The 27,121-nt window shown below is 42.6% G+C and overlaps 1 protein-coding gene across 4 annotated transcripts in view; it reads right to left on the bottom strand.

Annotated features, from left to right (window-relative positions):
* The window catches only part of CIT (citron rho-interacting serine/threonine kinase), a 168,507-nt gene extending 155,918 nt beyond the window's left edge, over positions 1–12,589 (bottom strand). For all 4 annotated transcript variants that reach the window (XM_024758531.1, XM_024758532.1, XM_024758529.1 and 1 more), the window contains exons 1-3: positions 12,556–12,589; positions 11,425–11,527; positions 6,198–6,339 (exon numbers count right to left, since the gene is read on the bottom strand). In XM_024758531.1, coding sequence (XP_024614299.1) covers positions 6,198–6,339; positions 11,425–11,520 — 238 coding nt within the window. In that variant the 5' untranslated portion in view covers positions 11,521–11,527; positions 12,556–12,589. The remainder of the gene's footprint in view (positions 1–6,197; positions 6,340–11,424; positions 11,528–12,555) is intronic.
* Positions 12,590–27,121: the final 14,532 nt, after the last annotated feature.

Raw genomic sequence — 27,121 nt, 5'->3', positions numbered from 1 at the left:
TTTTAAAAAAAAGAATAGAGCGGAACAGTTATGACTGACCAAATCCTTCAATCCTGCCTGATATAGGGAAACTGCCTCATATAGAGGGTTACACTCCTAAGCAAGACAAGAGAAACACGTAATCAAAATTACCCCGGAGAATCCCTCAGAAAGGTGCCATGGTGAAGACCAAGGGACTCTCGAAATCTCACGGGTACCCTGGAGTGATCCTCATTTCTGTGGGTGGGCACCAGATAAAGCCGGGAGCCACACTCTAGAGTTACAATCACTCAGAGAGTTGTTCACACAGCGAAAGGGACAGAATCCAACGAAGGGAAAAGCCACGTCATAACCACAGTCACTTGTCAACAGATTAATGCATTAGCCGACGCAATTTTAATTGTTGTTACCCACTCCCTTTCTTTGTTGCGTGGGTGGAGTTGAATTAACTTAGCTCAAAGGCTCATACGATGAACATCACTGCAGTAACCACATCTGTTACTTCAACAGTCATCCTAAAAACACCTTCTTTTGGCCCCTTGAGTAATCAGGCAAGAGGGGTGGGTGGATCCGCATGAATTCATCGTGACCGTTGCAAAACAAAAAAATAAAGAAAGAGCACTTTCAGGGAGAATTCCATGCAGAAGCAAACTGAAAGCTGCACGATATTTTCCTTTTGCCCTGACATCACTGTGCCAAGCCCAGCCTTTCTGCCCTGCCCGCTTCCAAGTTTCTTTCAGATCTAGTACTTGAGTTTTGAATTATTAATTCCCCAAATATGCTGGCTTGAACCTGATTTCATCACTGCTCGCATACAAGGCCAGGCTCTCCTGATTCTGTTAGGCCTTGGGCCCCCGTGTTGCTTACAGCATTGTCCAACTTAATAACTCTGGGTCTGTCACTGGCAACCACCAGGCACCTCAATCACCCAGGGAGACAAAACTGCTTGCAGGCAACACTATCACGATGCTCTCAGAATTCTGAGACACCATTCCACATCGCAATGCTGTTATCCAAAGGCTTTTGGATTTTTTTTTTCCAGTTTAAAAAATCTTGTTACAAGTTGGACTTAAATTATATATCAATTACGGATTGCTCACTGGACAATTAAAGAACATATCAGAAGTCAGTTTTCGGGCTTCCCTGGTGGCGCAGTGGTTGAGAATCTGCCTGCTAATGCAGGGGACACGGGTTCGAGCCCTGGTCTGGGAAGATCCCACATACCGCGGAACAACTAGGCCCGTGAGCCACAAGTACGGAGCCTGCGTGTCTGGAGCCTGTGCTCCGCAACAAGAGAGGCCGCGATAGCGAGAGGCCCGCGCACCGCGATGAAGAGTGGTCCCCGCTTGCCGCAACTAGAGAAAGCCCTCGCACAGAAACGAAGATCCAACACAGCAAAAATAAATAAATAAATTAATAAACTCCTACCTCCAACATCAAAAAAAAAAAAAAAAAAGAAGTCAGTTTTCACCAGTGGACTTTCACCTGCATTGGTTTCCATCTAAATGTCCAGAAGGTCATCTCTGCTTTTGTCACTCTCCACTGTCAGCTGCTGGGTCCCCCACTTCTTAACCTCAGAACCACAGGAAGCTGTGTCCGTCATGGGGTTCATTTTGCACACGACAGATTTCATTGTGGTCCGCCCTCCAAATGTGTAAGTTGACCAAAGACACCAAGTGGCTTACTGGTTTTGGTGCCGAGGGTAGGCGCCATTGCCCAAACTTCCTCTGGGGCTTCCTGGCCTCGGCCGTGTCCTGCCAACTCCTCCCCTGTCCAACAGGGTCAGGCTTGTGGATTATTAAGGTGAACAGGTGAGATGCTAAACTCATGTCTATGACTGTGGAAAAAATAACCCTTCACAACTTCTCTCCCTACCAGCAACTTCTGTGACTTCAAAACCACAGCGACCCTTCATCCCTGTCCACTCTGAGCCCAGTGCAGACCGAACACTGAGGGGAGGTAAAGACCCAAAGCATGGAATGAAAATGCAGTCAAAGAAGGACCTTGTCAGATATATATTTGGACCCAGGAGGCAAAAGCCACCACAGATGAGTGTACTGCTTCCTTTTTAGAAACTCAGTATTGCGACACTTCAATCTCTAGGAATTCATCCTTCACAGAAATGCTCCAAAGACATACATATCAAGATATTTATGATAAACGCTGTTTGTTACAGGAAAAAAATCAGAAACAACCTAGAGGTCTGTTAGTAGGAAAGGGGAAACAGCCTAAGAGTCCACCCACATAAAAGAATATTAGGCACATGTTTAAAAGAATTCAGTAGCTCGACCTCCACTAGAGTCTATGTTCTTCAAGAACAAGGATTTTTTCTGTCTTGATCACTACTGTAAACCCAGCACCCAAAACAGAAGCTGACACATAGCGAGTGCTCCGTAAATACCTGTCGAGTAAATATTTTGCTTGGTGAGCAAACCTAGTGGCAAAAGCATTATAAACATATGAGCCATTTTGCATAAAATTAAAACACAGTAATGTTAGAACATGCAATGGAAAAGGGTTCATTGCTCAAGCTAGTGGATTGGTATGTGCGGGCTCACGACACGCGTCTCTTCACCTTTAGGTATGTTTGAACATTTCATAATAAATATTTTATAAGGACAAAAGAAAAACTGCAGTACTACGCACCAAATCGTTAACAGTGGTTATCTTAGGAAAGATTTTGAGGGATCTTCTCCCACTCTGACCTTTTATATTTAACTTTGTATTTTTAAAATATTTTTATTGAAATATAGTTAATTTACAATGTTGTGTTAGTTTCAGGTGTACAGCAAAGTGACTAGCTATACATATATAAATATTTTTTAGATTCTTTTCCATTATACGTTATTACAAGATATTGAATATAGTTCCCTGTGCTATACAGTAGGTCCTTGTTAGTTACCTATTTTATATATAGCAGTGTGTATATGTTAATCTCAAACTCCTAATTTATCCCTCCCCTCTCCTTTGGTAACCATAGATTTGTTTTCTATGTCTGTAAGTCTATTTCTGCTTTGTAAATAAGTTCATTTGTATCATTTTTTTTAGATTCCACATATACGTGATATCATATGATATTTGTCTTTCTCTGTCATACTTCACTTAGTATGATAATCTCTAGGTCCATCCACGTTGCTGCAAATAATTACTTTGTATCATGTTTGCAATCGGGGGAAAAAAAACTTCTTAAAGTTACATTTTGCCCAAAGTACTAAGCTTGTGAACATACGCTTGCCTGCAGCGAACCTAGTTAAAAGAGGGTAGAATTTCAGCTACTGTCAGATCACCAAGAAGAGCCCAACTTTAACCATTATCAACACTTTGTCTGCATGTTTTAATATCACGCTTGATATTTTTTACACAAAATATGTGATATACTACTTAAGATTTTGCTACTATTCTGTTCATCAGCAACAGTCAGTCAACCAATATTTATTAAAACCTTCTGTGAGCCAGACACTGTTTTAGGCACTGGGGCTAGAATAACAATTAAGAAACAAAAAGCCTTTCCCTGGTTCCCAGATGCCAGCTCCCTGCCCTCTCTTGGCCCAAGCTAGGGGCACTGCTTCAGGGCTGTATTATTCTGTCTCACTTCCTCCAACAGTCCCTGAAGAAAATCTCCATCTCTATTGCAAGACTCGAGAAACTTATGCAGTAAGAGCTGTTGGACCCTTCTTCCCATGGAGAAATGAAGCTTACATTCCAAAACAGAAAATCAAAGGGGAGAAAAAAAAGCATACTAATGCAATCACCCTTTTCCAGTCACAGTCTCTCAACCATACTCTCCAGGAAGCCTCTTTAAAAATATGAAACATCTCCCTGGAAGAGGATTCTACTAGAAAAATCTATGTTTCACTAAGTCTAGTCCCCTGATTACTGAATGAGTCTAGAAGATCCACTGCTTTAAAGGAACCGGAGGGCAATCTCAAGACTAAAGAAGGTGCATGTTGATAGCTCAGTAAATTAGTCTGTCACATAATTCCCCTTCCCCTTCCCCTCCCACTCCCTATTTGAGAATTTAAATATTCCACAAAATAAGGTGGGAGCTTATTCAAACAAACACAGAATCATGAACAAATACGCCAAGTACATTTTCAAGTTAAAGGTACACAATATATTAAACATTGAGGTTTATGGTTATCATTATTGGGTAACATTTATTGTTTCTACATGCCAGGCAACATGATAAGCCTGGACTGTGCACTAACTCATTCAATCCCTATTGATGAGATAATGTGTTTTCCCCTATTTTGCAGATGAGGGCACTGAGAACAGACAGGGTACCGACGGTCACTTAGCAATACATTGGTTTAATCCACTCAAAACTTCCAGGTCCTTTGGGCAATGTATATCCCCCTTCCCATGAGGTCCTGGTGACCACAGTGCCCTGGACCCCTGGGCACCTAGATGAGGCCAATCACAGTACTTCACACCCTGGCCCAGTGACTGGTCAAGGGGTGGGCAAGTGACCCAAAGCAGAGCCAATGAGAATCTTCCCTGGGATTGCATGAACATAGACAGTGGAAGATACACGTAGTTCCCCGGCACATGGAATCTGTGGAGCCCTATGCCTCACTGCAAACAGTGGAATGCAGCCAAAGAGATTCTACGTCCCTTCCAGGCCTGAGCCCAAAAAAGGCCTGGCAGCTTCCACTTTTGTGCTTTTGGAAACCCTGAGTTGCCATGGAGGAGGTCTAGACATCTCTGCTAGAGTGTAGACCAGGGGTCAGCAACTTTTTCTTAAAGGGCCAGACAGTAAATATTTTAGGCTTTGTAGGCCATATGGTCACGCCTACTCAAATGCCTCGTGATGTGACAGCAGCCCTAGGGAACAGGCGTGGCTGTATTCCAGCAGAACTCTGTTTACAAAGCAGGCATCTCAGGCTGTAGTTGGCCAGCCCTTCATGGAGAGACCACACAGAAGAGCCATATGGAGAGGAAGAGGCCCTGAGATTTCACGGCGAGACAGAAAGGCCCGCTAGTCCCAGAGTTCTGGGTGGTGGGGGGCTTCCCCGTGCATTGTAGGATATTTAGCAGCATCTCCGGGCTCCACTCATTAGCTGCCATGAGCCCCCTCCCCGCCAGCTGTGACAACCAAAACTGTCTCCAGATACTGCCAAATGTCCCTGGGAGGCAAAATCACCGCTGGTCGAAAAACACTGGGGTCAGGTGAAAAAATATGAAACTGGGGAACCAGCAGTCAACTTCCCCACCACGTGGAAGTCAAGGAGAGTCGAGAACAGGGTGCATTCGTGGACTTCCCTGGTGGTCCAGTGGCTAAGACTCCACACTCCCAAATGTAGGGGGCCCGAGTTCGATCCCTGGTCAGGGAACTATATCCCACATGCCGCAACTAAGACCCAGTGCAGCCAAATAAATAAATAAATACTTTAAAATAAATAAATAAAACACAACAACAAGGTGCGGGCAGGGCCTATTCATGACTTTCACAGTCCCTAGGCACTTCTGCCTTTGTCAGTCCCTTGCTCCATAAAAAATATATTTTATATAAATATATATATTTTTTATGACTGCATTGGTATAAAGATGAATATAATCCAGAATCATTAAACATTATTAGCATACCCATATTTTCTTATGATTTTAAAATAAATTAAGTTAAACTAATTACAATAAATTCAATTTATTAAAATTAAATACTGTGGGCGCTAAGCACTGTGCTTATAATGCTTAATGAATAATCAGCTTTGAGTGAGTGTAAAGATGAAGTCAGAGGACATTATTTAAGTCCTTGGAACCAGCCATGCCGAAAATTTGACCCATCCCTGGACTATCAGTTTCATGAGCCAAAAAAAATTCACTTTTTGGGATAAACAACAAAGGCCAACTGCACAGCACGTGGAACTATATTCAATATTCTGTGATAAACCATAATGAAAAACAATATATATAACTGAATCACTTTGCTGTACAGCAGAAATCAACACAATGTTGTACATCAACTATACTTCAATAAAATTTAAAAAATTTTTTAGTTCACTTTTTGGCCTAAGCTAGTTTGAGTTGAGTTTCTGTCACCTGCAACCAAGACTTATCCGGTCTCCCAGAGACAGAAGGTGGAAGCTGACCTTGAAGGTGAGTCCGTCTAAAGCAGACTTCCCACCCACTCCCACCGACCACAAACGCATCCCGCCTCTGGCACCCTTCTAGTTCTCTCTAAGCAGGACAGTTTTCAAGAAAAAGTTGCCCACACTTACACTTCTGGACAAAGTTGCTCACGTGCTTAATCCTCATCAGAGCAGGCTGACTGCATTCTTTAAAGAGAACAAAGAGGGCATCTAATATCCCTTCCCGGGAAAGAGGAGACATCTGCTGTTGAGTCATGAAGGGTGGTTTCCCCTAAAAACAGCAAACAGCAGATGGAGACACTGTCAATAATGAAAAGCTTTGATCAATAACATCCACGCAGAGTAAATTGCAAGCCACCAACTCGACTAACTGCTCACGACACACACTAACAACGTAATTCGGTGGCCTCGTTCTTTAAAGCAACATCCATTGACAGTCATTAAGTTATCACTCGGACATTCCATCACCGTGGGCTTCTTCCTCCAGCACCTCGGGAGAAAAACTTCACCAGCATGCCAAGAGTAAGAAAAGGTCCTTCTTTCTTAATGGTCTGAGGCTCGTGGGGACATCTACTCTGAACCCTGCTGGTCCTGTCAGATCTCCATGTCTCTGCACTAGGACACAAATGATTGCCTCTTCCTCCCTGTGTTCCCAGAGGTTTGCTGACATAACTTTGGTTTAATTCACTTGAACAATCTAGGGTCGTGTAAATGGAGTGACTGCGCTAAAGCTGAATTTATTCACGATCTCGAGCAACAGCTGCAAACTGGCAAACTGCATCTAGTCCACGGACATGTTTTGTTTGGCCTGTGGTATTTAAAATAATTTGAGTTATCTGCCAATATTGAAAAATCAGGAGATTTCACACCAAAAAAAAAAAAGGGGAGGGGAGGATTTCCGGCTTCTCGTGAGACCCTGGCAGATCTGGCAACAATGCCCCACATTCCTGCCTGGGGATGCTGAGTTGCAGCTGAGGAGCGCTGCCCCTCTGGGTAGCGGATGTGGTCTGCATTTCACTGCAGACCTGACTCGCAGCTCTTCCATCTGGCTCACTTGACTCCTTTACACTGCCTGGCCCCCAAAGACATGAGTTTGCACCCCTGGTCTAGAGCAATGAAACCCATGTGCCAAGCTGTGGACTGTGTGCAGGTCTCTCTGCAAAGCCGGCCACCAACAGTTCCTCTAACTCTGAAGGCACTTGCCACTGCACCCACCAAGAGTCAGAATCTATTTCCTCTCCCCGTGAATCTGTGCCATCGCCATGACTCACGTCAACCAACAGAACATGACATAAGGGATCATATGCCAGTTCAAGGTGGAACCCTTAAGAAGTCTGGCTTCTACTTTTGCTTTTTTGGGGAAGCCATCCACCAAGTCAAGAAGCTTGGGCTAGACCAGGGGTCAGCCAAATCTGGCCCACTGTGTGTTTTTATAAATAAAGCTTTATTGGAACACAGCCATACCTATTAATTTACACATCGTCTATGGCTGCTTCTGTGCTACAATGACAGAGTTGACTAGTTGCAGCAGAGACCGTAAGGCCCATGACATCTAAAATACTTATTATCCACAGAAAAAAATTACAAGCCCCAGGTTAGACTGACTGAATAATGAAAGACCTTTGGAGAAGAGAGGTCAGTAGAACCCTGAGGCTCCCCAGCCAGCAGCTGGCACCCAAATGTTCCAGTCCCAGCCAAGCTCCCAACTCAATACAGGCCCATGAGTGACCCCAGCAGAAGAACCACCTAGTTGAATGCAGCCAACCCACAGAATCATAAGACAAAATAAATCACTGTTGTTTTAAACTTTGTGAGTGGTTTGTTACACAGCACTGGATAACAGAAACAGATTGGCTACATCTGAATCACTTGGAGAACTGGAGCACTTAAAAAACAAAAAAAAACAGATTCTCAGGTTCCAACCCAACCTACTGAATTCCAATTTCCCAGTTTGTAGCTTAGAATATGTTTAGTAACAAGTCCTCCCTAGAGAGTCAGACCTCAGCCAGGTTTGTGAAGCACTGGGTCACAAAAGGTCACCCTTCTGTCACTTTAGAGCTCTGCCACTAACTGGGAAACTAAGATTCTGTTTCTTCTGTTCCTTAATGAGTTTAAGCAGCTGTTCCCAAATACAGTACTGAGTCTTAACAAAGTTTTCAAGTCTGCCATGAAATAAGAAAAGATGAACACCACATTATGACTGTTTTATAAAGCTACATGTATTCAAATTGTAAAATGGTCCTTTATTCTGCAACGATGTCCTTCCTCTCATGGTATTTCTTAAAATGTCTTTTCTTTATGAAATAAAGAAGATAATATGATTTTCTTTTTTCTCTGTGTTTTTTACATTCCTTACTTGGCAAAATAGAAAGTTGGCAAACCTAGGTCAACCCAGCAAATTTGTAAAATTTTGCTGGCTCGAAAATTTTAAAGTCTGCCAACCACTGACCTAGAGCTTGTGGGGAAGTTCTGTTAAGTAGAAACTGAGACCCCGTCTAAAGTACTTACCTAAATGGAAAACAAAACCACTACTCTCTATCCAAACCTCATTAAAAGGGCGCTGGGATAGGGATAGAGTAGGATAATTAAATAGTTTAGAAATCCCACTAGGGGATTAAGGACAGAGAGGGAATTTTAAGGGAGTCTGGGAGACTGTTATAGCTAATGACCACTCAAGAAAAGAATCCAGTAACCTAGCAACAATCTATACTACCTTGAAGGAAGACCAGGTGCATTCAAGTACCAAGTACACTAAAGCCACAAGTCCTGATAGCTAAAACACGAGACAATAGTTATGGGCTCTGAATCTTTTTACACGAAGTCAGGAAGTTAATGGTCCTTGAAGAGGAGCATTTCTGCATGTATCCAAGACAGAAATATAGGTAAAAGGAGAAAGAAACTAGGTGAAAGGGGACATTATATTGAAACCTGAGATGAATTACCATATTTTAGTATATGTTACCACTCTCCTGCTAATACACATGACTTAAGTAGCACCATGACAGTCCCGGTTAGACCATATAGGGTCAAAGGAAGAACTAATGATATAAGCCTTGATGTCTGCCCAAAAATGAGAAAAAAGGTGGTCTTCCCCTCTCCCCACTTTTTCTTTGACTATAAAAACGTAGCCCCTCTTTGCTCTCGGGGCTGCATTCCCTTGTCGGCTGTTTGTACCTCTCACAAGCATCCCATGCTAAGAAACTCACTCTTTGCCTTTTCTGTGCTGAGACAAGAGAACCTGAGCTTCAGTTAAGTCCTGACACCAGGTGAATGGTTTCAATTAAAGGACAGTGGGTTCAAGTCCCCTCCTAAGTCAGGGATCGTGGGTTCAAGTCCAATCTGAGTTTTGGCTGTGTTCAAGTCCCATCCAAGAAGGAATGCAGTTTCAGCTGGAAGGGGGAAAAACAGTATCCTTACCTGTTTATATTAAGGCGAATGTTAGGGTTACGCTACACTTGCAAATAACAGCTTTCCTGGGAGCGGGGTGGAAATCATTAGTTTAAAAAAAAAGATGAATTAGGGGTTTATCCACAATCCTTGCTGTTAAAATGACATTTAAGTACAAGACACACTTAATAAACTCTGACATACTCTGGCGGTATTGCCCAGCAGTTACATACCCACAGACCAAAAACTGGGCATGGCTTTGCCATTTACAAGCTGTGTGATTCTGGGCAAGTCTTTGTCTCCCTCCACATCTGCACATGATAAGCCCTTAATAAATTCTGTCATAAGTTGAAAGTTTGGGAGTAAAACGATAAAGGGGTTAAAAAGTGGTAGCACTCAGTCAGCTGAGGTTAAAAATAGACTATTCATTAGTGAAAAATGGCTCATGACTTAAATGGTGATGGGGATGCTCCCACCTACACTTTCAATCTGTCCCCATTCTGACCTGTTTGAACATTCCCCAATACCAATATCTTGGGGAAAATGTCCTCAAGATCGTATTAGTGTTGAAACTAATACAACATTGTAAAATACTATTACATTTAAACCAGTATAGTTGGTTTAAATGTATTAGTATTACTATTAAATACTATTAAATTGAATAGTATTACTATTAACTTACTACTAAATAGTATTACTATTTATCATCATACAGGTATCATACAAAAATGCCTTCTTAAATATAACTACTGCTATGTGAACATAAATTTATTATTACTGGGCTTCCCTGGTGGCACAGTGGTTAGGAATCCACCTGCCAATGCAGGGGACACGGATTCAAGCCCTGGTCCAGGAAGATCCCACATGCCGTGGAGCAGTTAAGCCTGTGCACCACAACTACTGAGCCTGAGCTCTAGAGCACGTGAGCCACAACTACTGAGTCCGCGCGCCTAGAGCCCGTGCTCCGCAACAAGAGAAGCCAATGTAGTGAGAAGCCCGCACACCGCCACGAAGAGTAGCCCCCGCTCTACACAACTAGAGAAAAGCCCACGCGCAGCAATGAAGACCCAACACAGCCAAAAATTAAATAAATTTTTTTTAAAAAGCCTATGAGAGCATGTATTAATTGGAAAGAAAAAGATCAGGAAAGACTGCTAAAAAAAAATTTATTATTACTGTCACTAATACTATTTCTACACTTATTATTAATAATAGTTACCATTTATAAAAGGCTTACCGAGAGCTGGGCAAGAAACTAAGTACTTTACATGGATTATCTCATTTAATCCTCACAACTCTGTAAATTAGGTGTTATAACCTCTATTATAGAGAATGGAAAATGGATTCAGAGAAGGCAACTGACTCGCCCAAGGTAACACAGCTAACAAGTACTGGGGCCTGGGTTCAAACCTAAATCTTCACCACTATCTGTATTGTCCCTTTGACTTACAAATACGTAAGTCAAACAAGGATTTCTACATCAACGGTGTTCCACCTACATCAGAAACAAAAGAATTAGAAATCTACATGGAAAAAAAATCTGACATTAAGTTTTAATCCTTTGGGGTGATGGAAATGTTCTGTATCTTGAGAGGAAAGGGGGTTTCACAGGTGTGGTATTTATCAAAACTGTTTTTTTTTTTTTTAATCTAAACTATAAACATCCCTTGAATGAAAAGGATTTCTGTATTTCTATAGGATTACAAGTATAGAAAATTCGGTCAAAAGAGTGTCTTTGTTCAATTACTTTTCTTTAATAAAAGGACAAACTTTAGTACTGAAGTCATAAAAAAGGTCTTCCTTCCAGGGCAAGTTGAGCCACCCACTCCTGTCTGAACAACGGCTCCTTTCCAAAACTATCAGCACATATGAAACACCAAAGGGGATTTTCTCCTGGATTAGCCTCAGTCCTATAACAAAAGCAAAGGTAACAAAGAAGGTGAGCAAAGTTGGCAAGCCAGTCTCTTACCTGGAAGAAAAGATTCAACCTGGAGGCCCGGCTGGCAATGGATTCCGCAGCACCAGCGTCCGGCAGATTCCGTGCTCCATACTTGAACTTCAACATCTCCTCACTGGTGATGAAGGAAGATGGGTTAATTGTGTTCTGCAGATTTGAGCAGGAAGGGCTTGAGATCCCGAGCTCCCTCAGGATATCAGGAAAGGGAGGTGAAAATCAGCCGCCACTGGGTCTTGGGATGCTCAGTCTGATGACGGAGATTAAAAATCAGATTTTTATTCAGTGTAACAGGAGTAACACTTATCTGACATACTCTCTTAAAAGTCTGTTTATCTGCCCTCCTTAGAATGTAAGCTCCACCAGGGCAGGGACTTTTATCTTCATATAGTGGGGAAACATATAGCCCAGCACATAAATACTAATAGCTACTGAATAAATCGCTGAAAATAAACAAATTACATAATACAGGTATGTTGAAAGGTTTCAAGCGCCATGGGGTTCAAAAAAAAAGAAAGAAAAAGAGCAAGATGGGGGAATTGGGGCATGGCAGTGTGTGTGTAACAGTGGCGTCAGAGTAACGTCACTGAGAAGGTGACATCTGAACCAAAACCTGAAGGGCGTTAAAGCAGCAAGCCTTGCTGATAACTGGGGAAAGAAAAGTATCCCAGGCAGAGGGCACAGTCAGAGTTAAGGTTCTGAGGCAGGACCTAGGTAGGCTTCTCTAACAATAGCTGGGCTGGAACAGGGTGAAAGAGGCAGGAAGTAAGAGTGATGGATGGGTACGAAGAGTATGAAGACACTAAAACAAATTAAGGTCACACAGATTCTAAGGCGCTACCAGCCCCCACTAGTAATGCTGACAGGAGGCAGGGCAGAATAAACACAGGATCCCACCAAGCTTGAGAAAGGAACAATTCCTCTGGCCGCAGCATCGCCTGGCCGACCCCTCGGCCCTGGTGGAAGTGGGCCAGTGCACCGCCAGCCTAGGAAGACCCTCCCGACCCCCGGAAGCCCTAGGGGTGGAACCGCCGCCCTCCCGGCTCCGAGAGGCAAAGCCGGGATTGGTGTGGGTGGAGGAGGCCCTTCCCCAGGTCTTGCAGGATGGGGTGGAGGGGAAATTGGGCGTAGGGGAACCACACTCACACGCAGCCGACCCCGCCAGTCAGCGCTCCGCTCCGCCCCGGGCGTCCCGCCGCAGCATTTGAACCCGTGGAACGGCGCGGGCGGGGCCCAGATACGTCTGGACCAATCAGCGTTCCCGCTCCTATGATGGACAGTTGTATCTCAACCAGGCCCTGCCCAAGTTCTTAAAGGGACAGAGGAAGTGAAAGAGCTAGCCAATCAAATTGTTTCTTCCTTTGACTCATGGCCAATGGGAAACGGGGAGGGCAAACCCGGCAGGGCAGGTCTTGGAAGTTTGAAATTGGCGGTTAAGCACAAGGATGCAATTTTGACTGCGCGCCTATTTGTGTCTGGGATCTCTGGGGATCTCTGGGATCCCGGGGCCGTGTCCCCTGCTCGCTCCCAGGCCACCTGCGAGGAGGAAGACAGCTAGGCCGCTCTGCCTGGTAGTCTTGTTCCTCAATCCTGCCTAAGGTCGAAGTACTTGTTACTTTGGTAAACCAGCTGGTTCTCTGCTATAGGGTACAGCTGAGGCAGCAAATGTTTTGAGTTTGAAATTCCATCTGCCTCGATGACTGATTGTCCTGCAACAAATAGGTGAAGGTTTTGAGACTGTCTGATAGGACATTTTAAAATAAAGACAAGAACTTAGTCAATTCACTGAAGAGGAAATCCAAAAGGCCAACAAATATACGAAAGTATACTCCACGTCATTCTTAATCAGGAAATGAGAAAACTAAAACCACAATGAGATACAACAACATGCACCCAGATTGGGGCGGGGGATGGGGGAGGAGGTCTGACAGTGTTTGCAAAGATATGGAGCTACAGGCATTCATACATAGCTGATGGGAGTATAAATCAGTACAGTCTCTTTGAAAAAGAGTTTGCCACTATTTGCTAAAGTTGATGATATGTACATTCTATGACTCACTCCTGGGTATATACCTTAGAGAAACTCCTAATTGTGTACACCAGAAGATATGTACAAGAATGTACAAATAGTACCGTACAACATCATGGCAAAAAACAAAGAAAAACTGGAAGCAACCCAAATATCCATCAGCAATAGAAAGGATAATTTTTTATATTGCAGTGTTTTCATACAGCAATGAAAAGGAACAAATTGCAGCTGAACACAATGACATAATGACTTTCAAAACAACGCTGAGTGAAGGAAGCAAAACAATAAAGTATGTCTTTTTATTGGAGTAGAGTTGATTTACAATGTTGTGTTAGTTTCAGGTATAAAGCAAAGTGATTCAGATACATATATATGTGTGTATACATATATATACACACACACATATATATATTCTTTTTCAGATTCTTTTCCCTTTTAGGTTATTAAGGTATGTTTTCATTCATATAAATTTCAAAAGCGGGAAAACAAAATAAAATATTTAGAGAAGGATGTATATACAGGTGATAAAACCATAAAGAAAGCAAAAGTCCAGAGAGTGGTTACCTAGGGTTAGGATGGTGACCTTTCAGGAGTCATGTTGCTACTATGATCTAGTTCTCAGCCTAGCTAGTAATAATATGGATTTTTGTTTCACAATTTGTAAATTGTGTGTATAGATGTTCTATTTATGTATATTTCTAAAATTTGAAAGGGAGGCAGTCCTTTCTGTACATTTCCAATCCCTACACTAGATAGAACTGGAAACGTGTTATCGCATGCAGGCACACACACGCATGCACACATCAGTATAAAACCAAAGCTACAGACTTGCTTAATACACTTTTTTCCCCCCCAAACATAATCCTGGGATAATAATGATAGCTACTATTTAGCAAACCCCTTTCCCCCTTTTTTTAATCAAGCACATCTCATTTAATCTTTACTATAACCCTGAGAGGGAGGAACTATAATCCACATTTTACAGATGGGGAAACTGAGGCTGAGAGATATGGAGTGACTAATCTTCAGTTGTTCAGCTCTAGGTGGTGAAGCTGGATTTGGAATTTCTGGACTGTCTGACTCCAAATCCTTTCCTCTATACAAAACCTGCTTCTCAGCAGATGTTAGAAATCCTCCCAGCCTCTGCTTTTGTCATGTTGCAAGGGCTGACCCAGTCCAGAAAAATATATGAAAATAACAAATACTTCTAATGACATGAGAGGGTTAACCAAAGTTTGGGGATGGCAAGGTGAAGAGAGAGGTAAAGTAGGTCACAGACGCTGTTAACTTGATATAAAAAAATCTCAGAAAGGTGAGAATGTGGATCTAGTCAATGCCTCTGCTGATTTTTCTAATCCAGCCAAACCTGTTAGTTTCCAGGTGTCAGAAATAGAAGTCTTTACCAGAATCTTGGGACTTGTTCATCCTAAATTAGAATACAATGTTAACAGCACCATTTTGCATTTCCCTGAATCCTGCCTACTAATTTCCTATTAGAACAATCGCTGGCCTCTGCAAATCCTTTGTGAAACAGAACAAGGGAAAAACAATAAATAAAATGAATAAGGAAACATAAAGCAAAAACCACATTAACCCCAATTTTCTTTCAGAAGTAGTAACTGCACAGTAAGCATATGAAGAAAGAGCATTAGGAGGGACCAACGGCGGTGTGCCAATACTAAAAGGATAAGACACTGCCAAAGAGAATAACCGTCGTTAAAGCTAGGCCGACAGGGCTTCCCTGGTGGCGCAGTGGTTGAGAGTCCGTCTGTCAATGCAGGGGACGCGGGTTCGTGCCGCGGTCCGCGAAGATCCCACATGCCGGGGAGCAGCTGGGCCCGTGAGCCTATGGGCGCGGAGCCTGCGCGTCCGGAGCCTGTGCTCCGCAACGGAAGAGACCACAACAATGAGTAGGCCCGCGGACCCCAAAAAACAAACAAACAAAAAAAAAACTAGACTGACAGGAAAGCTGAGACTGTCTCTTTGTTCTTGTGCAGAATGAAACAATTACCACTTTTATGCAGAACAGGAATCCATGATGATTATTGTGATGGAGACTCTGGAAGAACATCATCACCACTGAGTCATAGTGAAGGACTTCATGATGTTCTTACATTCAATTATTCATTTATTTTATTAAAAAAAGTTTTTTTATTGTGCCAAGCACTGGGGGTACCAAAAGGAAAAAGATACCCTCCTTGTCAGTCTTTGAAAAGCCCATTATAGTGGGGAGATGGAGCTGTAGGCAAAAGATGGTGAAACTTTGTGATAATCTCCTGTAACAATGGAGACTCCAGAGGGCCCTGGCAACAAGGGAGGGGTGGCAGGTGGTATGTCACAGCACATTCCCAAAACACGAAGAAAACAGAAATGTGATTGCCCTCAGAGCATTCAACTGGGCCGTAACACAAGCAGAGATGCTCCAAGGCACCTTAAAGAGGTAAGAGGAATGACTGCAAGACTCGAACGAGACTTAGTGGAACATTAAGTATTGTACAAACCATGCCCCCGAAGGACAGGAAAAGTAAGAAGCTAACCCCATTCTAGATATAAAGAGACAAAGCTATTCTGGTCCCAGCTATGTATGAATGTCCCTCAAGATATTTTGGCTGTGGGTAACTTCTAGGGAATGCTTCTAGAAAGCACCGTCAGCTGAGTCCTTTTTTTTTTTTTTTTTAAGCTGAGTCCTTTTAAGAGCAAGCCATGTCCCAGGTATTACCTGTTTTCCCCACCACTGGCATGAGAGACACTTTCAGGTCACATACAAATGTCATTTATTTTTAAAATTATACATGTTACTGTGTGTTAGGAAAAAGTATAGCTAGCAAATAGTGGCAAACTCTTTTTCAAAGAGACTGTACTGATTTATACTCCCAGGTATAAACCAGGTGTTGTAGGATGTTTAGAAGTATCTTGGCTTCCACCCAGTAGATGCCCTACCCACTAGCATATGCTCCCAGTGGTGGCAACCAAAAATATCTCCAGACATTGCCAAATGTCTCCTGGATGGCAAAATTGCCCAGAATTGAGAACCACCTGTTATAACTCTACGATGTGAAAATTTCCAATGAATACATTAAATATACTTTATTTCAACCAGCAGAGCTCCCAAACAAGTCAAAATACATTTTAAATGTTTTGAAATTTTTAACTGTTAGAACTTTCATTGACACCATCATTTTCCAAATGTTTTCTCCAAGTTGGAATGAGTTCCCATCTATGTTTTTTTTTTCCTTCTTTGACCTTAGACAAAGCATCTAACAAGGAAGAATAAGTTTGCAAACAAACATTTACTGAGTGCCTACTGTTTGTGGTACTCTTTTAGGTGTTGGGGAGACAACAGTAGATAAACTACAAAGTCCTTGACCTTGGGGAGTTCGTATTCTAGTGGGCAGAGACAGAAAATCGGCAAGATGTGCTATGGGGAAAAATGATCCAGAAGAGGGGCCCACAGAGTGCAGGGGAGGGGTTGCAATCTTAAAGTGCTCACAAAGAACTTCATTGAGAGGGTAACATTCAAATAAAGACTCCAAATTTGGGACAAATCCATGCAAACAACTGGGGTAAGAGCACTGCATGCAGCAGGGTCAGCAAAGACAAGGCCCTGAAGTAGGATGGAGCCTGAAGCATTGGAGAAACAGTAAGGAGGCCAGTGTATGAGTTTCTTGTTGCTGTTGTAACAAGTGACCACAAACGTAGTGGCTTAAAACAACACAGGTTTGTCCTCTTACCGTTCTGGAGGTCAGGAAAACCACAAAGGTCTCACTGTACTAAGATCGAGGTGCTGGCAGGGGTGGCTCTTTCTGGAGGCTCCAGGGGAGAGTCCTTGCTGGTGCCTTTTTCAGCTTTTTGATCCATGGCTCTTTTCTCCATCTTTAAAGCCAGCAATGTAGCAACAGATGTAGCACCTTCTGGGATCTTCTGCTCTCTCTCTCACTCTCTCTCTCTCTCCTCTCCCCTTTATTTGTTACCTTTCCTTCTGTCTCTGACCCTCTTGCTTCCCTCATAGGGATGCTTGTACTTACATTGGGCCCGCCTGGATATCCTCTCCAACTCAAAATCCTTAATTTAATGACTTCTGCAAAGTCCCTTTGGCCAAGTAAGGTAACATCCACAATTGGTGAGGATTAGGAAGTGGACATCTTTGGAGGCTACGACTGGGCCTACCACAACCCGTAAGGTTGAAGAATTCATGCAGGCAAGGAGAGTAGCAGATGAGGTCAAAGATGCTCTTTTTAATGACTACAAGCCTATTCATTAAAAAGAACTCTCTTTGCAACTTCATTCTTTAACTGGGTTGGCTTTTGCCACAATGAATAATATTGGGTCGCACTTTTCTACTCCTTCTGCTCTCAGAGCACCTCTATAATGTTCTCTTTATTTCGCAACTTCTATTAAAGTTAAAACACCTGGGGAGACTGCAATATAGATTATTTCAGCTCTCCGTGTGTGGGTGCTGAAGGAGGCCTTCCAACCCTGAAGAGCAAACCCAGCTGGGAGGACTTTGGGAAGAAAAGAAACACAAAACATGGGATGGGTAGATCCTTTTCTACCCGTGTATTCTGTTGTTCATTAGCATCGGTTTTCAGAAAAGCCCAAGATCTCTATTTGGGGGCTTGTATCTATTGAGGAAGACACTGTCCGGCTTTGCATAGCTTTTTTTTTTCCATGGTAAAATACACATGAAACTTACCATCTTAACCATTTTTAAATGTACGATTCTGTGGCATTAAGTATATTCATATTGTTGTGCAACAATCACCATCATCCACCTCCAGAGCTCTTTTCATCTTATAAAACTGAAGCATTGTACATTGTGTGCATTACACAATAGCTCCCCATTCCCTACTCCTCTAAGCCCCTGGTAACTTCTGTTCTTTCTGTCTTCATGAATTTGCCTACTCTAGGTACCTCATGTAAGTGAAATCATGCATTATTTATCCTTTTGTGTCTGGTTTATTTCACTTAGCATAATGTCTTCAAGGTTCATCTATGTTGTAGCATGTGTCAACACTTCATTCCTTTTCGTGGCTGAATAATATTCCATTGTATGGATATACCACTTTGTTTATCCATTCGTCTGTTGATGGACCCTTCGGTTATTTCCACCTTTTGACTACTATGAATAATGCTGCTGTGAACACCGGAATACATGCCTCTGTTTGAGTCCCTGCTTTCAATTCCTTTGGGTATATACCTAGGAGTGGAATTGCTGGATCATACAGTAATTCTACACTGAACTTTTTGAAAAAGTGACAAACTGTTTTCCACAGCCATTACACCATTTTGCATTCCCACTAGCAATGCATCAGGGCTCTAATTTCTCCACATCTTCACCGATGCTTGTTATTTTCTGTGCTTTTTTTTTTTTAATAATAACCACCCCTAATGGGCATGAAGTGGTATCTCATTGTGCCTATTTATATTTACTTTCTTTGTTTAACAATAGATTTTCATATGAAATTCAGGCATTTCTCCAGATCACATTCATTCCACACTGTCTAATGAACTCCTATACTTCACTTCCAATAACTTTTAGGCTCTCACCTTGGAGACTACCTAATTCCACTAGTGGCTTCCTTATCTTTAAAGCACCTAAGGCACAACTGCTTACTCTACGTTTGCCACACCAAAGCCATAGCGCCATCTAGTGGTACAGTGAGGTAACTGCAGGGGCAGCTCCCATTTTCATTCCTGCGTGTCTTAACACAAGACTTGATTATATTTTATATACCTGGTGATACCCATCTGGTATTGCCATGAAAGGCGAAATCCAAATCCGATTCAAAAGAGGATGCTTTTATAAAAATTATATAGATAGGCTTCTCTGCAAATGGCAATGCCTTCTCCAGTGTCCTCTTAATTACACCCCTTCCTAAAATAGGATCAATAGAAATGCAGCTGACATTTTAAATGCAACTGGCTTGTTGAACAATCTGTCCAAAAAAAGAAACAATTTTATCTTTTTTCCAATCTCTTCCTTCAACCATTCTCTATCGAACCTCCCTTTTCCACCCTTTAAAGACATCCCTAGCAAATCCCATAACTTTCAGTTTTCTTCAAGCTTTCACAGTTTCTGATACTTCACCTCCCTCCTCCGCAGAATAGGTGGGGCTTTGGAGTGTGGCAGGGGAGTGGTCTCTTTATGCTATTCCCTGCCTCCTTCTTCCTTTAAAACTCCGCTGATGTTTGGAACAGAGACTAGAAATTAGGGAGAAGGGACCCATCCTACACAATTTTCTAACATAGGAAATGGGACCCTACTTGGACTTTTCCAACTACCCTCTCCTCAGCTCACACCCTTAGCTAAGTTCCAAGGTGTCTACTCACTTCATTTGTGCCCCACCCAACAGCAAGAGTTCAGGCTGCTTCATTTATTTTATTTTATTATTATTATTTCTTTTGGCCACACCACCTGGCTCGCAGAATCTAAGTTCCCCGACCAGGGACTGAACTGGGGCCTGAACCAGGGTCCTCAGCAGTAAAAGCACTGAGTCCTAACCACTGGACCACCAGGGAATACCCAGGCTGCTTCATTTTACCCTATCTCTGCCTCTCCACCTTCACACCCAAGCCATCTTCCTCCCATTTTCCTCCCTTTCCTTAGAGGTCACAAGAATAAGAAAAAGAAATAAATATCACTCTTAGAAAAGGAGATAATGTTATCATTAGATAGAACTGTAAACCTAAAACAATCCAAGAGGCTCAGCTAAGAAACTATTAGAGCTAAAAAGACTTCCAAAAGATAGCCCAATATAAGATAAATGTTCAGAAAAATCAATAGCTTTCCATTATACCAGCAGCAACCATTGAGCTAATGTTAAAAAGAAAAGATTCTATTCCAGTAACAACAAAATACCAAGTTCCTAGAAATAAACTCAGCAAGAAAAGAGCAGAGGTCACACAAAGAAAACTACAAAGCTTGACCACAGACATAAAAACAAGACTTGAGGGGCTTCCCTGGTGGTGCAGTGGTTGAGAGTCCACCTGCTGATGCCGGGGACACGGGTTCGTACCCCGGTCCGGGAAGATCCCACATGCCGCGGAGCGGCTGGGCCCGTGAACCATGGCCGCTGAGCCTGTGCATCCGGAGCCTGTGCTCTGCAACCAGAGAGGCCACAACAGTGAGAGGCCCGCGTACCGCAACAACAAAAAAAACAAGACTTGAGTAAGAAAATGAAGAAGCATAGCTTGTTCCTAAATAGGAAGCATCAACATTTAAGAATTCCTTTACTTCCCAAATTAACATAAACATAAAATGCAGGATAAATAAATTGCTGTCTATCCAAACAATGGAATTCTACTCAGCAATAAGAATGTAACTACTGATATATGCAACAACATGGATAAATCCCCAAATCATAAGCTGAGTGAAGGAAAGCGGACAAAAAGAGTACATACTGTATGATTGCATTTATGTAGAATTCTAGAAAGCAGAAAAATTGATAGCAGATGGAATTGGGAGTGGAACTGAGGACTAATTGCCAAAGGGCACGAGGGACCTTTCCAAGGCTGTTGAGAACGTTCTGTATTTGATTGCACTGATGATTACATGGTGTATACATTTGTCAAAACTCATCTAAATGTACCTCTAAAGTAGTACATTTATTGTATATAAATTATACCTCAATAAAGTTGAAAAAATGAAGCACAATTCCAAAAAACAACCCAACTTTAGGGTTTGTGGGAAAGGTGTGGCTGAGACTTGAAGACACTGAAAATAAAATTCTTTGAGAAGCACAAATGCATGAGGCCAGGTAAGAAAAAAATCATGAGCTCAGAGAGCCCATCAGCAAGTCCGCTGACCATCATGGTCACCCTGGGAACCAGATGCCTCTAGCTCTTCCATATCACCCTCCATCACTAAGGAAGTTTCCCCCGTGGGAAGGAGAAGGAACAGTCTCAGCCCTTGCCTTATCTCCACCCCCGCCCCCATACAGCCTAGAGTGAGGCTGCAGATAGCATAGGAGTTTGGTTCCTTTTTACAGAAGACGGGGACCCCAGTTGTTTTCTTCTCTCTTTGGAATGTGGGGTCCATGAAGCTATTTTTGTTCTCAGCTTTGAGTCCTGGATGCCTGTTTCAGAATCGTCCTACGACCAAAAGGCCAACAAGACGTGCAAATTCCTTCAGGATGCTCCCTTTATCGTGGAGGGCCCCAAGAATATACCATTTCCTGGCATACAAACAAGGGCCACCTGTAAACTGAAATAAATTCTAGGGTTTTAAGAGGGGAAATATGCAAACATCAGATGGTAGATTCCAGCACACACTAAGAAGCAGAGGGGAGAACAGGCATGAAATGGTTTTGCAAACTCCCATGGTTGGCTGTTATTTAGGATGAAACACTTGAGAAGGGAGAGCAACAGATTGATGCACCAACATCCTCTGTGTTCACTGCAGAGAAAAGTATGACCGCTTTAATGGGACCGATTTTTCTGGGCATGAAGATTTTCCACGACCATTAAGACATTTCTCTTTCAATCAGTGTGCTTGGTGGTTTATTTTTAGAAACAAAATCTCTCGTTAAGGGGTAATGTGGTTTGACGATGATCAGTCTTCTGAGCTAGTTTTCCCTCCACTCCCCATGAGCAGCGTCTAACAAGCTGACTGGAAATAAAGGCTTTCTACCTTGAGGAGCATGAATCCCAGCTTACTTTCCTTTGCCGACTAAAAACCTTTTCTAACACTAACAAAAAGGTAATACACCTGAGATCCTCTACCAGTTTTTCACTCTGTGTAGCTAAGATTCTGCAAGGAATAAGAAATCATTAAGATCTGAGATTTATTGGAAATACCCATGGCATCCAATCAATGACAAAAATTGGGGCCTATCTCTCCATGCTAACTGATAGAGATAGCTTTTTGTTTTCTGAGCCACTCGTGTGTCTCTCTATTCACTGCTAGTGAATAAAATGAGAACCACCCTATAAGGTGCTTTTACACCTGTTGCAAATTAAATGAAGCATATCATTCAGGTCTGTCTGTATTAATTATCTAATGCTATGTAACAATATTGCCACAAACTCAGCAGCACGAAAAAACACAGACTTATTATCTCACAGTTTGTAAGTCAAGAGTCCAGACACACTGAGCCAGATCCTCTGCAAAGCTGCAATCAAGGTTTCAGCCCAGGTAGTGGTGTCATATCAAGGTTTGACTGGGGAAGGATTTGTATTTAAGCATGTGTGGTTGCCAGCAGCATTCAGTTCCTTGAAAGCTGTAACTATGATTTCTTGCTGCCCATCAGGGAAGGTCACCCTCCGTTTCTTGTCATGTGGCCCTGTTCATAGAGAAGCTCACAAGCTTGCTCCCTCTCTGCTAGCAACAGAGAGAGTCTTGTAGCAAGAAAGACATTACGGTCTTAGGGAATTTAATCACAGGTGTGACAGCCCATCACTTTTGCCATATTCAAGTCACAGGTCCCATCCACAGTCAAGGAGAAGGGATCACACAAGGACATAAACATCAGGAGGGCTGGGCTTCCCTGGTGGCGCAGTGGTTAAGAATCCGCCTGCCAATGCAGGAGACGCGGGTTCAAGCCCTGGCCCGGGAAGATCCCACATGCCATGGAGCAACTAAACCTGTGCGCCCCAACTACTGAGCCTGCTCTCTAGAGCCAGCGAGCCACAAGTACTGAGCCCTCATGCCACAACTACTGAAGCCCGTGCACCTAGAGCCTGTGCTCCACAAGAGAAGCCACCGCAATGAGAAGCCTGCACACCACAATGAAGAGTAGCCCCCGCTCGCCTCAACTAGAGAAGGCCCGCACGCAGCAACGAAGACCCAACGCAGCCAAAAATAATAAAAATAAATAAAATAAATATTAAAAACATCAGGAGGCCTTGGTCATGGGAGTGGCCTTAGAGTCTGCCCTCCATATTTTCCAGACTGGCTGCCAATATCACCAGTAACGATGAGTTGGTTTAAATGGAGATCACTCCATCCCCATGACTGACAGATGGCCCATCCTCTGCCATTACTCCTTCAATTCAAGAATAGCATCTATCACACAAGTGAGGGCAACCTCAGGTGATTCTCTCACCTTACCTGTGCCTTATTTTTCCTTCTCTTGTCAAGCTCCCCTCCGAATACTGAGACTCACACTGCTACCCTCCTGGAGTGCACTGCTTGGATTCCCACTCCCCAGTGGGGACATGCCTGTCTCTGAGAATATGCCCATGTGTATGTGGAGGTCTCCACCATCACTGTTGTCGGTACAGCTGTTCAGTGCCGCTTCCACACAAAGCACAGCGTTAGCCATGAGACGTGATGCAAAGAGGAGGGAGGCGTGACCTCAAGACATTCACAGTCCGGATGAAAACTGTTCTACAGTCTCTCCCAGGAGAGAGTAAGAGACTATAAACCTATAGGGCATAGTGGACGGCTCTTGTCCACTGTGCTTGAATTTTTGAAAGATAAGCATGCAGTATTTGTGTAATCAACAACAACAAAAAATTTAAAAATTGTCTGCAACTCAGACCATAGCTAGGAGTTGAGAGTAAACATCCCTCATCCTACCTCTGGAAACAGAATCCCAGGTATCCTTTGTGAACCTACACACACACACACACACACACACACACACACACACACACGTCTTCTTAACCAGAAGCTTTAGACAAGAATGACCTAAGCCTTCCTCCAGAAGTGGGTCTGTATATGGCATCAGCTAATCTGTTTATCCCATACCTTTCCCCTACAGTGATGGTAGAGGCAACCCAACCAAAGCCAATGACACATAAGGAGAGGTTTACTGTGGTCTCTGGGAAAGAAAATACCCACTCTCGAGGGTGTTTCCTGAAAAGTCTCTTCCCTTATACCAGTGCTAGCCAACAGGAACAAAATGTAAGCTTTATATATAATTTTCCATGTTCCAGTAGACATATTTTTTAGCTTAATTTTTAAATTTTTTTTTTTTTTTTTTTTTTTTGGCCGTGCTGCGCAGCTTGTGGGATCTCTCAGTTCCCAGACCAGGGATTGAACCTGGGCCCTGGCAGTGAAAGCCCAGAATCCTAACCACTAGACTACCAGGGAACTCCCCTAGTAGCCGTATTTTAAAAAGTAAAAAGAAAAAAAGTGAAATTAATGTTAATAATACATTTCCATTTAACCCAACATATCATAAATGTTATCATTTCAATATGTAGTAAGTATAAAAATTATTAATATTTTACTTTTTTTTCATTCTAGGTCTTTAAGACTGTATTTGTACTTACAGCACATTTTGATTCAGACTAGGCAAGAACCACACGTGCCTCCTGGCTACTGTCTTGGACAGTGTAACTCTGGACAGGACAGTATGAGGATATGAAAGTAGATCTGTACCTATTTTGACATCACAAGTGTGAGGGGGAGGGGGAGCTTATACTAAAACTGACCACATCTAGGGAAGAGAATTGGAAATAAACTGGGACCTTGGTGACATCATATGAGTCACCAAAGCATCATCACTTGAAATCAGCATGACCTCAGACCATTTCGGTTTTGCGAGCCAGTAAGTTTCCTTTAGTGCTGAAACGAATTCAAGCTGAAATTTCTGTCATTTCCCACGGAACAAATCTCAACAGAGGGTAATTAATAAAATAAAGCAATCCATTCTGTGCCAACACTAAAGCATGGACCATAAGTATAATGTTTTCAGAGGTCTCTCCCTAGAAAGCAACTCAGCAATAGCAGGGTTTCTCAACCTTGGCATTGTGACCTGTGGGGCTGGATAACTCTTTATTGTGTGGGTCTGTCCTGTGAATTGTTGATGCTCACCATATCCCTGGCCTCTACCCACTAGATGCCAGAAGCACCCTCTACCCCGGCTTGTGACAAATGAAAATATCTCTGGATATCGCCAAATGTCCCAATTGAAAGCTAATGAACTAGAGAGGGGATTTGCAATAAATCTGGAAGAAGGGGTGGGATGTATATATTTATGTGGGAAAAGTATTTCTGGTGGGGATAATGACATGAATAAAGGAACTGGGGAGAGAAAACAAAATGCTCACGAAGAAATCAATCAAGTCATCACTGCTGAGTCTCAGCTGTGGCTGCCCAAAACAACCAGAGCATTACATTTTATCTGGAAAGTCGTTTTTTAAAAAATTCTACCCTACATTGCTGGTGGAAGCCTAAATCAGCACAAACCTTATTGGAGGGCAGTTTGGCAATATCTACAAAAATGAAAAATGTCTTTGTCCAACAATTCTTCCTCTAGGAATTTACAGAAAAAAACTTTACCTAACAGAAAATAATAATAACAATAATAACTGGAAAAAAATGACCATTAATTGGGATGTGGCTAAATTAATTATGGTAGAACCATAATTGAATACTGTGCATCCGTTTTTAAAAACTGACTCCATGTGCACAAAGATGTCCAAGATACCTTGTTAGATTAAAAAAAAAGTAAGATAGAAACTGGATGTATAGCATAATCCTATACAAATAATAGGAATATCTCAGATGCTTGGAAAAAATGAGGAAAGTATACACAAAACTTGAGTGGTTATCTTGGGGACAATGCATGCTGTGATGGGGAAAGAAATGACAGTTATACTTTCCATATTGTTAAAAACAACAAATAAACTTGAAGATCTAATTAGCTGGTTTCAATAATTCACGAATCAGGCAGCGTGCCATCTAGCAACTAGAAGAGCACTCCTAGGGGTTGTACAAAATGGAAGGTTTTTATAGGAAGAAGGAGGGGCAAGGGAGTGATTAGCAGAAAAAAATAAAGGATTATTTTCAGGCCAGGATATCTTTTGGGAGATATTATGCAGACTGTCTCCTCATCCACTGGGGTGGAGGTGGGGGGAATGGAGAGGACCCAAGCGACAGCTTATCTCATTGGGGCTGACCGGAAAATCCCAAACTGGTTAATTAAGATTGCATTTCTGTGAAGGTCAAAACTGCAATTAGGGACTTCCCTGGTGATCCAGTGGATAAAACTCCACGTTCCCAATGCAGGAGGCCGATCCCTGGTCAGGGAACCAGATCCTGCATGTGTGCCGCAACTAAAGATCCGGCACGCCGCAACGAAGATCCCGCATGCTGCAACTAAGACCCAGCGCACCAAATAAATAAATAAATAAATAATTTAAAAACACTGCAATTAAATTAAGTATTAAATCTAGGTTTGATATGGTGGGCTTTAGCATAAGTGATGCCATTTGGGGCCAGTCGTTTTTCTCTTTAATAGTATATATTATATACGTCACAATATGGAGAAATCTTTTATTTTCTTATGTCAAAATCTATCTTCCACTCCAACCCCAACCCCTGGCACTGCTTTCCACTAGCTTAAGAACTAGCTTGGGGGGAGGTGGTGATTTACAGTGTTTGCCAATTTCTGTGGTGTAAATGCTACAACCACAGTCCATTTCAATCTGCCACCATGATTTCACTGAATGGGCAACTGGGGAGAAAAACACACAATTAGGTCTTTCAAGCCTAAAAAAGCCAGCTCCAGTGCCCATTCCCAGCCATTCTTGATAAATAATTGGATAGTGAGTTGCTTTCTTTTTCAAAAGGGTCAGAGTACGATCAGCCATCTGCTGAGCTTTTCGCTTTTTGAGTGGGATAGGAAAGTTAGGAGCCAGAACTGAATTGTTCCAGACCATTGAGGGGAATTTATATTGTGATGGGGAACAAAGGCAGAGACAGGGAAGGAGAAGGGGATGGGGGAGAGGAGG

Source organism: Neophocaena asiaeorientalis, unplaced genomic scaffold (genome assembly GCF_003031525.2).
Source record: "Neophocaena asiaeorientalis asiaeorientalis breed wild unplaced genomic scaffold, Neophocaena_asiaeorientalis_V1.1 scaffold77, whole genome shotgun sequence".
NCBI lineage: Eukaryota > Metazoa > Chordata > Mammalia > Artiodactyla > Phocoenidae > Neophocaena > Neophocaena asiaeorientalis.
Note: the sequence above shows the minus strand (reverse complement) of the source record. Positions and strands in the feature narration are given on the sequence as shown.